We start from the raw sequence: 16,345 nt of genomic DNA on the forward strand, positions 1-16,345 counted from the left end.
AAAGGATTTCAGCTTGGTTTTATTTCCAAATGAATAAAAACTTTTAGAGTATGCTCACGCTTAAACTGGCATCAAACCTTCTCCCTGCCATGAGCTGATGTAGGCCTGGATGCTAGTCTTAATGGTCGTCAGCTCGGTCGAGTCTTCCTCGCTGATGGAGTAGATTTCCGAATACAGGAACTCACCCGGCACGACGTACGCATAGCTCAGCGGATTGATGTAGCTCGTGATCGATACCAGACGGTTCGGATCGAGCTCCCCGTTCGTAAACAGTACGTTCGTCGACCGTGGATCCTGTCCGCCGTAGTGAAGGTTCGTCAGGCGTACACCCTCGTAAATGACGGCGTCTGACACCCACTGGCCAAACAGTGCCCGACACGCCTCCAGGAAGAAGTGCATCGACACTCGATCACCGAACGGTTGCTCGTCCAGATCCGTCGTCCGGAACCAACCGAACTCGGTGCACGCTTGGTACTGTGTCTGACGCAGCCCCAGGATGGAATTTTCCACAGCACCCGGTTGCAGCACTTGACCCGCTTCCATGTTCGTATCGAAGTCAAACGGATTGCAGGCCAGATTGGCGTAGTACGTGTTCAGCCAGGTAGCAAGATCTTGTAGCGCAGTTTCCTCCGTACTGTTTACCATGCTTTCGCACACGTCCTGGATCTTTTCGGTGGTTTGCACATTGAGCATCGCTTCCTGGATGGCCAGCTTCAGGTGGAAGAAGAGCGTCTCTATGTCCAGCAGATTACCCTGTTCGATGGGTTCGCAGGTGTTGAGCAGGTTCGTCACCGTTTCTTCCCGCCCAGCATCGATCAGATATTGGGCAGTGCGGAACGCGACCCAAATCAGATTGTAGCACTCGTCTCCGCCGAAGCGACGAATGATTTCACCGATGTCACCCGCATGCTCCTGGAAATCGAAACTCGCCAGAACCGTGGCTCCCGCACCCCACGCACCGTTGATGATGTTCGGGAAGCGCTGACGGGCCCAGGTTGCGAGGGCTCCCGCATATCCAGTACCCATCAGGATGATTTTGGCGCTCGGATCCTGCACCACGTTGTTGCGCAGATGGTCAATCCACTCGATCAGATCCATCAGCGCTTGTTCCGACTTCAGAAAGCGTAAGTTCTCCGTCGAGTAGTCCCTAGCGAATGGTCACTTGATACTGTCAGCCGTACACACTAGGATAAGAACAGTAGATAACTCGGATACTTACGGCACCGGTGTGCTGGTTCCATAGTATCGATGCTCGTTCGTGAACAACCACGCCCCATCGCGAGCTGCCGTGTCATACAGCAACCCGTGCTCAATATAATACGACGTCAGCGCAAAGTTTCCACCGACGTAGATGAAAATCGGTCCACCTGGCCGGTAGAACTCATCGTTCGAAAAGTAGCTGAACTCAAACGTATCCCTGTTTTGTGGATTGAAGTGATCCACCTTCGTACGGAACCGATCTCCAACAATGTTTTCGTTGCGTGGCACAAATTCTTGAGGTATGACTGGCTGCACAAGATGTCGCTGTAGCTCACCAAGAAGGCGTGCATTTTTGGACGTAGCACTGAGGCCTTGTGCCGGAGTGCCTTCCGCCAGCGTCACAAACAGCACCACAGCCAACGGTATCACTTTTGGAAGCAGCATTTTGAAACTTAATCGGCTCGCTGGCGTGTGTACGGTGGTTTATAAAGTGCGTCCAGTGCGGTCTTTTCCTTTTGTTGTTTAGGAGATAGGATTGTGGACCTGGATTGCAGGTCATAACACTGATATCGCTATCGTTCTGAGCTGACCAAATGTCCGAAACAGACGGTTGATACCATAATTTGATGGTTTATATGATTTTTTTCCTCAGTTCCGGTATGAATTGATGGTCTTGCTGTAATTTGGCGCCACATGCGAGGCAAGTGACGTTCCTGAAGAGTGTTTCGAATTTCATCATATTAATAAAACTCAAACAGGGCATGTTCAACGATCAGAAGGCGATTTTTTTACGAGATCAAAATTGAAACATTTTTAGATGCACTGTGTGTACATTTCCGATTTCTACACGTAAGTTATACTATTGACGAACAGTACAAGACTTGCGAATGATCCATTTACATACAATAATTCGATTAAACGGTGATGTAAATTTTGGTTGAACTGCAGTCAATTTGAAACCGCCTAAAGGTATGCAATTGCGTGCTTGAATAAAACGCGACAGAAACCATCTGTCAACAACTTGTGAGCGTGCAGTTCTGTCTCGCTCTTTGTTAGCAGCGGTTGTGTGGATTAACACTGACGCCATTGTGTGATGTTTCTTGTGATCCGTGTGATCGCTGTTGTGTTCGCTATGCCAGGGGAATTTATCAGGATGAAGCAAAAGTTTTGTTTGCATATGTGGAATAGTCTTAATAGCATCATCTCGAGGATGAAAATGATCTTTATACCATTGGTTCAAGCGAACCAATCCTCCAACGGGACAGGAACCACGCACACTTGATATACTAACACTTGCAAAACAACCATTCGCGAGACTATTAAGTGGAGTCTACACGTTACCCAATGACCTGATCGTGAATTTGTGCTTTCATTAGTGATACAAATCATTTCTACCTCGTATAATCATAACTTATATGAAGTGGTCTTCATTTTGACAGTCAACTTTGGAAATCTAAACACAAACAAAACAATGGTAAGTTAGTTTTAGTAAATTAAAAATCATCTTTACGAAATCAATGGAGTTCTTATATTATTCCCTTTAACTCTTAAATGTTATAAGTTTCGTGTTTATACAAAAAGTTCCTAATGTTAAAAAAATAAAGTTCAATTCGCAGACTAGCCCCGAACCCGCTACTCTTCCCGTTCTTATCAAACAAATCCGACCATCCATTATGGTGATTATCAATATCTTGTTGGTATAGCAATCGTAAATTCAGTACAATCAACTGATAAATCGTAATTAATCGTATTAGGCAAAAATGTGATAATACCAGTTATCTTGCCATAACTCCAAACGATACGCTGACCACTGACGGAAGTAATGGGCAAATGTGAATTATCTGCCGGAACCTTCACGAACACTACAAGGCCCGTGTGTTGGTGATTTTGTCTCCAATATGAACCTAACGATGGACCAGATCGCATTTTTGGGCATTATTAAATGCATCTGGCTTGGTACGCCACAAAACTTCCCCCCTAAAATCCAAAAACCTCCGCAATAGGCTGCAATTTGCGATACGCGTCTAGGATTATCGCGCGATACAGAAGGGAAGATAATCTGCGGGTTAAAGTCAATTTGGTATAAAAGCTACCCCCTGGACACCGTGTGCCGATCGGGTAGTCCAGGGTGGTCTACAGCATAGGCGACAAGCCGTTTAGTGTGCATTCGCGAAAAAGTGACGTGTGCGTTCTGTTGCGATGAAAGGATTCCTTCCTATCCTGGTGGCCGTAGCCATCGTTGTGATGTGCGGTGACGTGGCGTATGGTATGTTGCGCGAGGCATGGTTCGAAACTCGGGTCGATCACTTCAATTCGCGCAATCAGGATAAGTTTGCCATGCGGTACTACATCAACGATGAGCACGCGTACGCCCGTGGTCCAATCTTTGTCGTGGTCGGTGCCGCTGGTCCCATTCAGACACGATGGATCACCGAGGGACTGTTTTACGATACAGCGTATCTCGAGGGTGCCTATCTGTTTGCGAACGAGCTGCGGTACTTTGGACACAGTTTACCGGTAGAGTAAGTAAGCAGTTATGGCTCCGTGCCGCCTTCATTACTGTGGGCTACAACGTAGTTTTCTTGTTCGTTGCACTTAGGAATGCCGAAACGGAGAATCTGGACTACCTAAACGCCGACCAGGCGCTGGCCGATTTAGCCGAATGGATTACCTATCTGAGACAAACGTATGTGAATAACCCGAACGCTAAAGTGATCCTTATGGGAACAGCGTATGGTGGCGCATTAGCTACCTGGTTCCGCCAGAAGTATCCCCATCTGGTAAATGGAGTGTGGATATCGAGCGGTGCGATCGAAGCTGACTTTGCGTTTGCCGACTACAACGTAGCACTCGGAGAAAGCATCCGTCAGTATGGAAGCGACTCGTGCTACAGCACCATCTGGAGTGGGTTCCGTGTGGCCCAGAATATGGCACACCTCGGTTTGGCCGACCTGCTGTCGACCGAGTTCCATCTGTGCGAACCGCTCGACACGGACAACGATCTGGAGGTGCGTGCCTTCCTGCTTGGGCTGCGGGACGACATCGAGTTCGAAATGCTGCATCTGCGCAACACCAACTCGATCCGCGAGATGTGCGAAGAAATGGACCAGCAGCGTGACAGTAGCCTGAACGCGTTGATCGATTGGTTTGCTCGTGAACACCAGTACGAACAGTGTGTGCACATGAACTTCGACAGCTACATGGAGCGGTACGTCGAGACGGACTTTAACACCGAGAGCCTGCAGGCAGGTCATCGACAGCGCCTCTATCTCCAGTGCACGGAGGAAGGCTTCTTCCCGACGACCTCCGAAGCGGAAGATCAACCGTTCGGTAACATGATCGGACCGGACTTTTTCGTACAGGTGTGTCAGCGCGCATTTGGCGAGTGGCTTACCGAGGACGTAATCTTCAAACAGCTTCGTTCAACCAATACTCGTTTTGGTGGACTCCAGCCGGCGATCGAGCGGGCCCACTTCACCAACGGTGGTATCGATCCGTACCGTGTCGGAAGCCCGTTGGAAGATCTCAACCCGAAAGCCCCGGCCACCCTCATCCCGGATACATTCGAGGCGCCCGATCTGGACTCGATTGACTACGAGAACGATTCGGAAGCGTTGATTGCCGCCAAGGAGCGCACGAGAACTCTGATCGACACGTGGATATTCGAGGACTTCGAACCGATCCACGCGTAGGACTGAGCGGATGTGTTGATTATGATTAAATGTAATAAAAAAAACCTCAACATGATGTCTATCCAGAGTTCGATGGTGGATTTATTATGTAACTAGAAATATCAAATTGTCTTACGCTAAGTTGTGCGATGTGTACTTATCGAGGATTGAATGGAAACAGATAGCTTTCGACCAACTCCTTCAGACGACGTTTCACCGCGATCAATTGCTCAGAATCATCTTCCTCCGAAATGGCACCCAGATCTGATCCAGCCAGCTCGCCCGGTATAACGTCAGCCAGTGCGTACGCATTTAGATCGGACACGATGCTCGTATACCGCCACGGATCGAACGCACCGTTCGTAAAGTGAACCTGCATGACGTTCGGTGTGCTTCCACCAAACCGTTCATTCGTTCGTTCGGTCGAGCGGTACATGAGCTCGGGTGTTATCCACTCACCAAACACACGGCGGCACATCTCATAGTACAGCTCCATCTGGACTCGCTCGCCGAACGGCTGCAGATCGGAATCAGTCGTAAAGAACCACCCATACTCGGTGCACTGCTGGTACAGGAACTGGCGCTCCCCAGCCAGACTGATCTCGGCCACTGCTGATGTTTCCTGAAGCGATTCAACAAACTGGTCGAAGCTGACAATAATGCACCCGTCATATTCTACAAAGCGTGTGTTGAACCAGGCAGCAAACGCGTCCAGAGATGTTGCGAAACTGCCACCCGTAATATCTTCACACACCGTCCTAAACTCCGTAACACTGGAATGGAAATTGCAGATTAAAAAGTGGTTCAACAATTCAGCTCGCGCGCTACATACTCTCCGTTCCGTAGCGTGTACAACTCGATGGACGTCATCAGCACGCTGAAGAAGTATGCCACCTCCACGCGATCGTTCGCATCAACTGGACTGCACAGATTTAACTTATTGTACAGTACCTCCCCGAACCCGGCGTCAAACAGATTCTGTGCCACGTGGAATGCGATGAAGATGCGATTGTAGCACTCCTGGCTACCCACATCAATAGCCGTTTCCGCCCAACCGAAGGAGAAGTCTTGGAAATCGTACACCGCCCTTAGATAACCGCTTGAGGACCATGCGGCATCTGCTAGGTGCGGATAGCGCATGCGGAACCACGTGGCTAATCCACCACCGAGTCCAGTGCCGGCTACGAGTGGGTGGGCGTACGGGTTACCAACTACGGTACGTCGTAGATGCAGCACAAAGTCGGCCACATCAGCCAGAATCTGTTCGGTGTTTAGCAATCGCAAACTCTCCACAGTGAGATCTCTATAGGAGACGGAGCATCAACGTTACCGTTTCGTTCACGCACCATGATTATTCCAATTTACTCACCCTACCGGTTGACTACGACCGTAGAATCGTGTTTCAAGTGCAAATACGGCTCCACCAAGATCACGAGCCATTTCATTGATCAGCGTACTTTCATCGATCAGTGACGAATTGAGAGGTATATCTCCAGTGAGAAAGATCAACAATGGACCACCTTCTACCAAGTGATCCAGTGAGGCTAGATAGCGATTCCTCCACGTAGCTCCATCTTGATTATGGAAGTGATCGACTTCGGTGGTGAAAAACTCCTCCGTAATGTTCGCGTTTCTCGACGTTGATTTCGATTTCGGCACAATGCTGCGATATTTGTTCAGGAAAGATGGCGGCAGAATTCCGTCGGAACTGGCGAATTGCGCTGACAGCACGACACCACATGCCAGCACCAGCAACACTAGTAACTCCATTTTTGATTCTCACCCCGTCCACAAAGCGAACGATGTGCTTTGGTTGGTGCAGGTTAAACAGTGTGCTTTTATAGGAAAATGTTTCATCCGATATGAGACGCGACTGGCTTTACGATATGGCCGAATATGAACCGTAAAATCTTCCTATCTTGAGCGTTGTCTAGTGGCCGTGTGGCATTATCAATTGATGAGCGTCCAATAGCTGGTTCGTGCGAGTGAATCCTTCGACCGTTCGCGTTCGCCATAAACATTCTCTGATTACGGTCCCGATTATTTACTACTAGCAGGTTCACCGCCACCGCATTGATAGCGATTATTAGGAAGAGAAATTGAGCACTTATCTCAGGCAGACACGATGTGCGCCATGCCGATTATAAACAGGAAACAAGTGTTTCTCACGGTTATCTAAGCAACGGAACATATCCAAGTGTCAACGTTCGCAAAGGTGTGAAATATGTTGCACTATAGTTGAAGAAGTTACCCGTTGAAATTACGATCTGCGACCTATTCTAGCCGGCTCTTTACCAATACCTTCAAGTAATACTCCATTCCAACAGTTTGCTGCTTTAGAAATGACTGTTATTATTGTCGAAAATCGATTGAACATTTAATGCCCATGGCTAACGGCGTTTAAACATGCATCGTAAATCATTAAATGCCTTTCAGCCCTATTCCAAAAACAAACGCATCAAAGATATCGATACGCGCGTGAGGAATTCGTTACCCCCGATACGAAGTTTGTAGTTTCCGTTGCTATGAGCAGCAAACAAAGTAGCTGCCGGGATAGTTTGAACCATTCAAGGATCTGCTTTGTTTGAGTTGGGGTTTTTTTCCATGCAGTTGAGTGTTCAAAATTAAGTTTAGGAACTTCTGTCTTATTATCAGTGTATAATTAGTGAACGAAGTTATCATGTCTTTCGAGGTAATTGTATTCCAAGCGAAGGACTTCAGATTCATGCTAAAACGAATTGTTTTGCTCCTGCATTGCAGCAAGACCGTCGGAGCATTTACGAACGTCGCCGGAACATACTTTACCTGGTGGCGAACTACTTATCATCCATGGGTCTTCATCAGACGCGCCAGGCTCTGATCGACGAGACGCATTTAACAAGCGAATACGAAGTTTGCGATAACATCGATCTTGACACGATGTACCAAGACTTCTGCAGTTACTTTCTGCTCAAGTTCGGCAAGCAGCCACGCATCGTGAAGCGCACCGAATCGGTCGGACCAATGCCAACGGTACACCGGAAGCTGTCCGGAGCGCGACGCAAACCACCTCCACCGGCACTGAAGCCAGATTCGCTCACCAGTGCCGGTGATGAACTGCAGGCACTGCGCATAACACCCGGTAATCTGCCGGGCAATCCAACCGATCACACCGAGGGCCCTACCCCGGTCGTACCGTACGCAAATCCGAAGCTGTTGGTACGCCTGCAGGACCATTTCACCAGCGAATGGAAGGATCTTGCGGAGGAGGTCTGTAGGGATTTAATCCGCAAGGACCTACGCCAACGCTGGTCGAACATTAAGGGGCTCGCGGGTCCGATCAAGGTGCTGAAGGAGAGTGTCATCGCTCCGCTCGAGCATCCAGAACTGTTCGTGGGGTTAGCGCAACCCTGGCGCTGCGTGCTGTTGCACGGTGCACCGGGAACGGGCAAAACCCTGCTGGCACGCACCCTGTGCTCGGAGACGCGGGAATCGGTGACCTTCTTCAGCACCACGGCCAGCACGCTGATATCCAAGTGGCGCGGCGAATCGGAAAAGCTAATCCGGATACTGTACGAAGTGGCCAAGTTTTACGCACCTTCGATCATCTTTGTCGATGAGTTCGACAGTTTGGCATCGCGGCGTGATACAATCCGCGAGCACGAAGCATCAAAGCGTTTCAAGAACGAGTTCCTTTCGCTTATCGATGGGTTGGAAAGTGCAGCAGCCAACGAGCCGACACCCGCAGATGGACGGGACCGGGTATTCCTGTTGGCGAGCACCAACCTACCCTGGGAACTCGATCCTGCCTTCTTGCGTCGGTTTGAGCGCAAAATTCTTGTCGATTTACCCACACCCGATGGGCGGAAGGAATTGATCGAACATCTGCTGCCCACGGTGACCGCATGGCCGGAGCAGGAGATTCAGCAAATTGTCACCCTGTCCGAGGGCTGGACGGGAGATGAGGTACGACTCGCCTGCAAGGAAGCATCGATGATGCTGCTGAGAAATAAGATCACCGATCGTCGGACGGTTTCGGGCCGAGCTGAACACGACGAGCTTCAGTTTCCGATGTTACGCAAAGCTTTCGAACAGCTGCGTCCCGGATGCGTGGAGCTGGCACAGAAGCATCGTGACTGGAATCAACGGTACGGAACACAGTTGGTCGACTGACCGCGAGTAAAACGGATATTCTTTACGCCAATTGGCAGAGCAACATAGCAAACGTATTATATTTTCATTCTTCTTTCCACGCTATGGGGGTTTCTTTTATAATTCATTCACTTAAAGCAATCACTAAACACGATTTCATGTGGAACTGAAGCTGGGTGATGAGCGGGAGCGTATTTTCCTCCCGTATGTGAAGCAAGAGCAATTAAGTAGTAACAGAGCAGTATAGCACACTGTTCCGACTGGGTCATTTAACGTCATTTTCATGTGAAGTACAACCAAATACACGATGTTGCAGCTTCAACAAAGGTTATCACTTGACAAAAGGGCTTAAGGAATCTCTTCCGCTCGGGAACTTGGAACATGGTAATAGTTTCCTACAATTCGGCACTGCTAAAGCACAACAGAGAACACCACACGATCGCGCCCATTACGATTGTCTTGCTCGCTTCTGTTGTGTATGCTGTTGTTGCTGCTGCTGAGACATCCGTTGCCCATGGTAAAGCCCCGTGTAATAGCCGCTCATGTACCAAGACATTAGCATCGCGGAAAGATTCTCCGACTCCACATCGTCCGCGTCTTCCAGCATCGGGGGCATCGGTGGTGGCGGAGGAACCATATACGCGGTAGACATACTCGGACCCAACATTCCCGAGCGCCCACTCCTCCCGGTCGTCGTTGGTCCCACGCTCGAGCGACCAAAGTTCGGTCCGAAGTTAATTTTGATCTTGCTCGCCTGCTTTGTGAAACGCTCATCATCGCTTATGTCCATCTGAGAGTCCGCGGCAGCTGCTTCCGCTTCCGCTGCCTCAACACGCTGCTGTCGACGAGCCTTTCTCCCCCAGGATGGTAACAGTTCTTCCAGCAGCACCGTCTGCTCGTTGTTATATCCCACGTAGCGAATTAAACAATCTCCCTGGTTTCCGAACCCGATGATTTTTCCCTCGTAATCCACTCCGTCATCGTAGGTGGCACGCACGTAGTCGCCAATCTCGAACGTGTCTGTACGTGGCCCATTGAACATAGGCTGCTCATGTTCCGATATTTCCATCGTGCCCTTTTCTTCATGTTCCGGCGTACCGACGGTTGCCTCACCACCGGTTGAATCGCTATCTTTCTTTTGCTGTTTACGAGTCTTGATGCCACTGCAACCAGCTGCTTCGGCCAGCGCGTTCCGGTTTGTGTTCATGGCCAACCGCTTTGCTACCTCTGCTTTGACCAGTGCTAATGATGCATCATACTTTTTGATAATAATACTGTCGTCCCAAATATCGTCACGGCCAATCGCACCGCCTAATGGTACGGATGCTGCTTCCACTTGTGCTTCCGGAACATCATTCGGCATTTGCTAGAAGGGTAGCATGAAAACAAAGCAAATATTGTGGTTATCCTTTGGAAACACAAGAAAATTCAATTACATACCGAATGTCTGCCGCTTGTGCTCATTGTAAAACTGCGTAAATAAAATTGAATTGTGTACAATAATCCCTATTTAATGTGTTTTAATATCGCGACTTTCCCTGCAATACAGCGCCTGACGTCTGTTTGTTTGTGTTTGCTTGTGTCATGTTCGAAATTCGAACATCGAAAATGGGTGCATTTTTGGTCAAAATGTTTCCCGCTGTGCCCGTTGTGATTTTTCCTTGGGTTTGAATTTGGGAAGAAAAACACGTATTTCCTTTTTTTTCTGGTAAAATAACATATTTCTGCTATTTTGGAGATTTATTTTTCGGATAAACTAAATAAATAGGGGGTTTCAAACAAACAACTGCAAATCACTGCATTGAAATATCGTATTCTTGATTTTGAATTTTGAACAATTTTGTTAAGAATTGTTTCTGTTCATGTTGAAATTTCCTAGATTTGCTCTTCTTCTAGCTTACGCGAAGATTTCAAACGAATTCGTCTTCTGATCAAAACGATCATACGCTTATCAATATACAACAAATGGAATCAAACACGGAATAGGGAACCGCAAACACAGCGCTCATTTGCATTACGCAAAGCCCGTGCAAGAACATTCTTGGCCCACATTTCATTCGTGTGACTTCCGTGCAAAAGAACACATTGTTCTCGTTAATTAAATCATGTTATTCTATCATCCCCTCGCTGCACAAAACTGCACGGTACATCAAAAACTGGGACAGATCACGTATCACACTAACGGAAAAGCACTTCACATTTACCGCTAAACTTCTCGAAGTCGCTTGCAACATGCAATGGCAAGAATTGCATTCAAACACACAATCAGAAGATCTTGTTCACAACTAGTAAGCTTTGTGATGTTTTTTTTTACATGAAAGAAACATGCATTAGGAATGAAAGTAGGAAAACATTAATTATCCGTAAATATTTTGTGGAAATATGTCTTAATGTGTTCAGAACGAATGGATAGCATGTAAGCTAGTCATTCACACGGAAGTTTTATTTTGAACCATACCCGAGCTAGCGTATGTGGAGCTTGATTGATTTGTAATTTGAACTGAAAACGTTCATATTAATAGATAGTTTTGCATACGGACTAGACTAAAATTATTGTTGCTTAAATGAAAAAACGGGCCCCCAAAGTTTTCTATTCAAACTCGACTCGATTCAATTCCACTCGACTCAATCAATTGCTGCTCCATCTGTTTCGTCTGGTAAAACATCTCAAGGGCCAAGAAGTTTTGATTCGTGAAAGCATTAAATCACCCTCCCAAAGTAAAGAGTGCGCACCGCAGATCGAAGATCGTGAGAAGAGCGATGGAAATTGGATAGCGTTGTGTCCAGGCGCTGGTTCTTGCCATGTGAAAAGTAAGAGTGATTGTGATACGCGTAATATGAGAAATATACAATCAGAATGGCCATACATTCGATTGTTGGAGGAATTCCTAAGCAATTAGTCTGATAGTGTGATAAATCCTACCTTTAAACAATATAACTCTGCTGCACAATTGAAATAATTCTTTGTGCCAATTATTTAGTTTTCAAAGTGTATTTTAACAACTATTCCTTATACACTTGTATAAAATTAGTTATAAATTTTAAATAGTAAAAACTAAATTTGAAATAAAACTCAAAGCTACAATGAAACTTCTATTCGTTCCATGCACAACATTGTTTTCCCGCACCGCTACATTCGCCAGGAAGACAAAGAAGATCACGCACACACCGCCACAGCCACCAAAGTGGAAATAACAAACGTTGCTAGGCAACGGTATACCATGCGACGACAGAACTGCGTAAGCAATCGAGAAGGCTACACGAAGCGCACAGGTGGTAGTGAAAAAGTGCAGGTGCCGAGCGATCGCAACCATCAGCCTGGCGCCATTCGCCGTACGACTGCTGGCCGCACCGGAACAGAGCCGCGCAGCCCAACGGAGAAGAGCGTGCAGCGAAAAGGCTTCGAAGTGCGTAACAGTGTGTGCGTGTTTAGCTGTGCGCGTTCGGTTGAATGTGTGTGCCGGGAAACGATTCGATCATCCTTGGCTGTCAGGTGTTCAGTGCTCCCGGCGTGTAATAGCAGTGCGTGTGTGAGATAAATTAATTTAATTATAGTAGAATGGCTACTTGTGTGTGATTTAAGAGAGTATAGTGTTACTTTAGAATTCAGTAGTCCTTTGTAGGTTAACAATTTTGTGTAGATGCAGATGAAAAGATTCGCATTTTGGATGAACTCAGTGACAGTGCGCGTGAAAGAACAAATCTGCAGAGTGATCTATAAATACCGGCTAATATCGTTTGAGTTTCCTGAGCGTAGTTAAAATAAAATCCAATAGAACAGTATCATAGTTCTTCTGCCGGCAGACGCTGTTTTTATCCGTCATGATCGTTTGATTAGCATTTGAGTGCGTCTGTCAACAGCGCTATAAATTCGCAAACCTGCGTATATCATACGCGCTAAATCCTGCTCACCTGTTTAATTAACACCAGCATCATCTTCATTCCCAACTGTCTCGTAATCGTCTCATTATACGTTGCTTTTCAACATGCAAAACGGACGATGATCGGTAGCCGCCATTACTCAATACAATCGCAATCTCGTTTCGCGTTCGATGATGCACGGCCTTTTGTGAAGCCTTTTTGTTGATTTGCAAACCATTTATTTCGGGGAGGTTATTTCTCTCTCTCTCCCTCTCTCTACAAATCATCCCACGGCGATCGATTACGCGGGGTTTTGCTCGATTTAAAATATTTTATTGCCATTAGTGAGATTTTGCACACCGGTTTTCCGCCGCCTTTAATTCCGTTTTTCCTCCGTCTCGCCGGGAATGCTGGAATTGTTGGACAAAAAAGAAAACTCTGCAGCGAAAAATGGTATTTGGATCGTTTCCTCCTTGAACAGATATTAACCACTGTTCCTCTGTGTGGCGTTTGTCTCGTGTGTGCGATCGGATCGATCGTGAAGATGCTGGAGTAGAAATGGCCGAACCAGGAAGTGGACATTGTTGTGATTTGGCTGTGTATATACACGCGCACCCCAATTATATTTCACTTTTTAAAGCCGTCCGACACACGTTCCGTCTGTCCGCGATCATTTTAGGGCCGAAACCGAAAGCTTGTTCCGGCTCGTTTTCATCCACGCTGCTCTCTGTGATTCCACGTTAAATAGCATCGCATTCGCACACACGTACGTTTTTTAAGCGGAAAATACACACACACACGCACATATATGCGTGTGTACCAAAATCTCCAAAACAACATGGAAATGGTCTACAATTATCCAATATTAATATGGCTAACGTGAAGAGCCGATGTTGTCGATCATCGTCCAGAGCGCGGAAAAATGCCAATTACATGCCGTTTGTTTCGGTGCTGGTGTTTTACTGCCTTTTTGATCTTGCGGTGACCTATCGGTCAAATATTAAAAGGATTGTAGGATCAGAACCTATCTGAAATGACACTTCCATAGTTACGACAGACAATACGAATGGTCTACTAAACATTTAATAAGCCGATAAGAAAAAACAACAAGAATTAAAGATAAACAAAAGGAAAAGAAGTAATGTAAAGAATAAATTCAGTCAAAGGAAACTCTAGTGCTGGGTAAATTCGAATGTATCTTTTAACATAGTGAATGACTCTGATGCTCTGTTCTGAAAATTCATCAATTCTCAAAGAATGACAAATTCGTCCAGATTCGTGAATCCTCAAAAGAAATGTTCAAAAATTCATGAATTCCCAAGGAATCGGGATTTTATGCATAGTTTTAATTTTTAACGTCGTGCTATAACATTAAGATAGAAAAAGTAGTTTTAGACAAATAGATAAGGCACAGAAATAGTGTGGAATAGAAGTATGTTTTTGAATTTTCATTACATTAATTCGTTAACTTATTGTGTCAAATTCTGTACACAGCAAGAAAGTGAAAAACACCCAAGTCGAGATAATTTAAAACACTTTGAAGCCGATTACATTTCCCCGCGGACAAATACGTTGAAAATTCCGGCAGGAAATCTAATTTGGAAATAATTTTTAAGTGCGTGCATCATTTTCACTTTCCCAAACAAAGCTGTCCGGCTGCTGCGGAACATTCGGTGAAAAGAGGGTGGAAGCAGCAGAAAGAACGTCGCAAACGGATCGGATCTATGCAGTGACCCACATCTTAGACCCTCCGGCCAGCTTTGAAGTGTTTTTTTGTTTCTTAAATCGGTGATTACACACGCCACACGCCGGAAACGGAACAGCCGCGGAACACGTGTAGTGTGACACGTGGGTAGAGGTGGTTCGAGGAGCATCAACCAATTCGACAATTCGGCATTCGGCGAACGGGGCGGCCCAAGATGGGACTGCTTGAATGGATCAAAAAGTAAGTGCCACCAAACAGAACGAAATACGAAACACAGTTTTTTTGTAGGTTATGAGGTGTATTTTTAAGGTCGGTATCTATCTTGGGGCTTTTCAGGGGTTTTTTTTTGTTAATGTTCCCTTCGAGTGGGTTGGTAATTTGGGGACAATTTTTCCCTTTCAAGTGTCTGCCCAAAATTAAGGGAAGGAATGTGGTCGGCTATCTTGTTGTAACAATTTTCTTTCAACCTTTGGTTTTGTACGTGCATTTTTTTCTCTCTCTCTCGAGCCTTTACGTATGTTACGGTTCGATGGTTTCTGTGTATTCTACCGTGTCTGTTGCATGTTTTATTTTGTTTGATGTTGTTTCTTTTTTTTTCATTGTGGTTTCAACTTCCTTTTGGTGCAAATTGTTCGAGGTGAACGGAGAAAATCAATGTCACAATTTGATCACCTTCGTTCAGTTGCTTTTACGAACATCGGTCAAATTCGGCTCGTTCGCTTGACTGTAAATAGGCGACTAAATGCATTTGTTTATTTTTCGTTGTACAAATATTAAATTTTAAAACTGCAGCGTTTACGCTTGTTTTGGTCGATCTAAAGCAGATTCTTTACATCATTCAACGATCTGGAAAAAAACCTTGAAACTGATGTTAATGCGACGGTTTAGATATTGCAACTATTTGTCATGACAGGCGAACAGATTTATTGTAAAGAAGTTGGCACATTCCAGCCGAATGCTCACATTTTGTAAACCAAATTGCGGGATGATAATTATTCAATGTCACGTTGGTACCAATATTGTCTATACAGGTACGCTTGGACAGTCGCCCCAGCTTCTATGTCCCATAGCCGAACAGTTAGCTCTCCTCAGTCCGGCGACTATCGAGAGCAGGCGGACACAGTTTTCCACCAGGAAAACACTCGCCACATACCAACCGCGAAACGGTAGCCCATTTTTCCGAACGGTCTATGATTTATGAGCATCCGTGCACGCCAGATAACCATACCGGCGCTACTGCTGGCGCAGACTTGCGAAGAATGAACGAATCAGAGCGCAAGCAACGCGCACATCATTCGACGGAACCTTTCCCCCCAAGGCGCCTTAGCCCGCATATGCAGCTGCCCGGCTGCATGTGTGCAAATGGCCGGCATTGGCTGGCGTTTTCGTTGGTCAACTGGCCGTTTCCAGCCCGATGATCAGCCGGTACCGGCAGCGCCTGAATTGTTGGCACCATTGGTTGGCGAACAGTGACGATTTGTTTGCGCAACTAACGGTACGGAACACACTCACGTTCCGATCATGCAAAAAAAAAACAAGTATTTATTTAAAATGTTTCTCTTGTTATTGCTTATTTAAATCTATTCCGCTAGTGTGACTTTCTCAGTCGGGGAAAATCCCGACAAAAACTTGATTGATCTCTTGGGGTTGTAATGAGTTACGGTCCAAACTGTCTAAAATGTTTTTGATTTTAGCGAAGTTTTAGATTAATTGTAGAATATTTTAACATAAAAATCCTTCAATTGTCTCATGGTAAATTTCATGGAATTCATGAGAC

At 46.2% G+C, this 16,345-nt stretch overlaps 5 protein-coding genes across 5 annotated transcripts; 2 read left to right on the forward strand and 3 right to left on the reverse strand.

The window, feature by feature from the left end:
- Positions 1–60: 60 nt before the first annotated feature.
- Positions 61–1,644, reverse strand: LOC128708485 (putative serine protease K12H4.7). Its single transcript, XM_053803464.1, has 2 exons — positions 1,220–1,644; positions 61–1,147 (listed from the first exon to the last, which is right to left on the reverse strand). Exons 1-2 carry the CDS (start codon positions 1,642–1,644, stop codon positions 61–63), a joined length of 1,512 nt encoding a protein of 503 aa, XP_053659439.1.
- A 1,755-nt stretch (positions 1,645–3,399) lies between these two features.
- LOC128708180 (thymus-specific serine protease-like) lies at positions 3,400–4,892 on the forward strand. Its single transcript, XM_053803141.1, has 2 exons — positions 3,400–3,722; positions 3,800–4,892. Exons 1-2 carry the CDS (start codon positions 3,400–3,402, stop codon positions 4,890–4,892), a joined length of 1,416 nt encoding a protein of 471 aa, XP_053659116.1.
- A 136-nt stretch (positions 4,893–5,028) lies between these two features.
- Positions 5,029–6,641, reverse strand: LOC128709003 (thymus-specific serine protease-like). The gene is made up of 3 exons (XM_053803986.1): positions 6,241–6,641; positions 5,704–6,174; positions 5,029–5,644 (listed from the first exon to the last, which is right to left on the reverse strand). The coding sequence occupies exons 1-3, from the start codon at positions 6,639–6,641 to the stop codon at positions 5,029–5,031; spliced, it is 1,488 nt and encodes a 495-aa protein (XP_053659961.1).
- Positions 6,642–7,551: 910 nt separating this feature from the next.
- On the forward strand, positions 7,552–9,023 carry LOC128707820 (katanin p60 ATPase-containing subunit A-like 2). Its single transcript, XM_053802777.1, has 2 exons — positions 7,552–7,563; positions 7,632–9,023. The coding sequence occupies exons 1-2, from the start codon at positions 7,552–7,554 to the stop codon at positions 9,021–9,023; spliced, it is 1,404 nt and encodes a 467-aa protein (XP_053658752.1).
- Positions 9,024–9,450: 427 nt separating this feature from the next.
- On the reverse strand, positions 9,451–10,466 carry LOC128708725 (survival motor neuron protein). Its single transcript, XM_053803705.1, has 2 exons — positions 10,443–10,466; positions 9,451–10,368 (listed from the first exon to the last, which is right to left on the reverse strand). The coding sequence occupies exons 1-2, from the start codon at positions 10,464–10,466 to the stop codon at positions 9,451–9,453; spliced, it is 942 nt and encodes a 313-aa protein (XP_053659680.1).
- Between the last annotated feature and the right edge of the window lie 5,879 nt (positions 10,467–16,345).

Source organism: Anopheles marshallii, chromosome 2, assembly GCF_943734725.1.
Source record: "Anopheles marshallii chromosome 2, idAnoMarsDA_429_01, whole genome shotgun sequence".
NCBI classification, from domain to species: domain Eukaryota; kingdom Metazoa; phylum Arthropoda; class Insecta; order Diptera; family Culicidae; genus Anopheles; species Anopheles marshallii.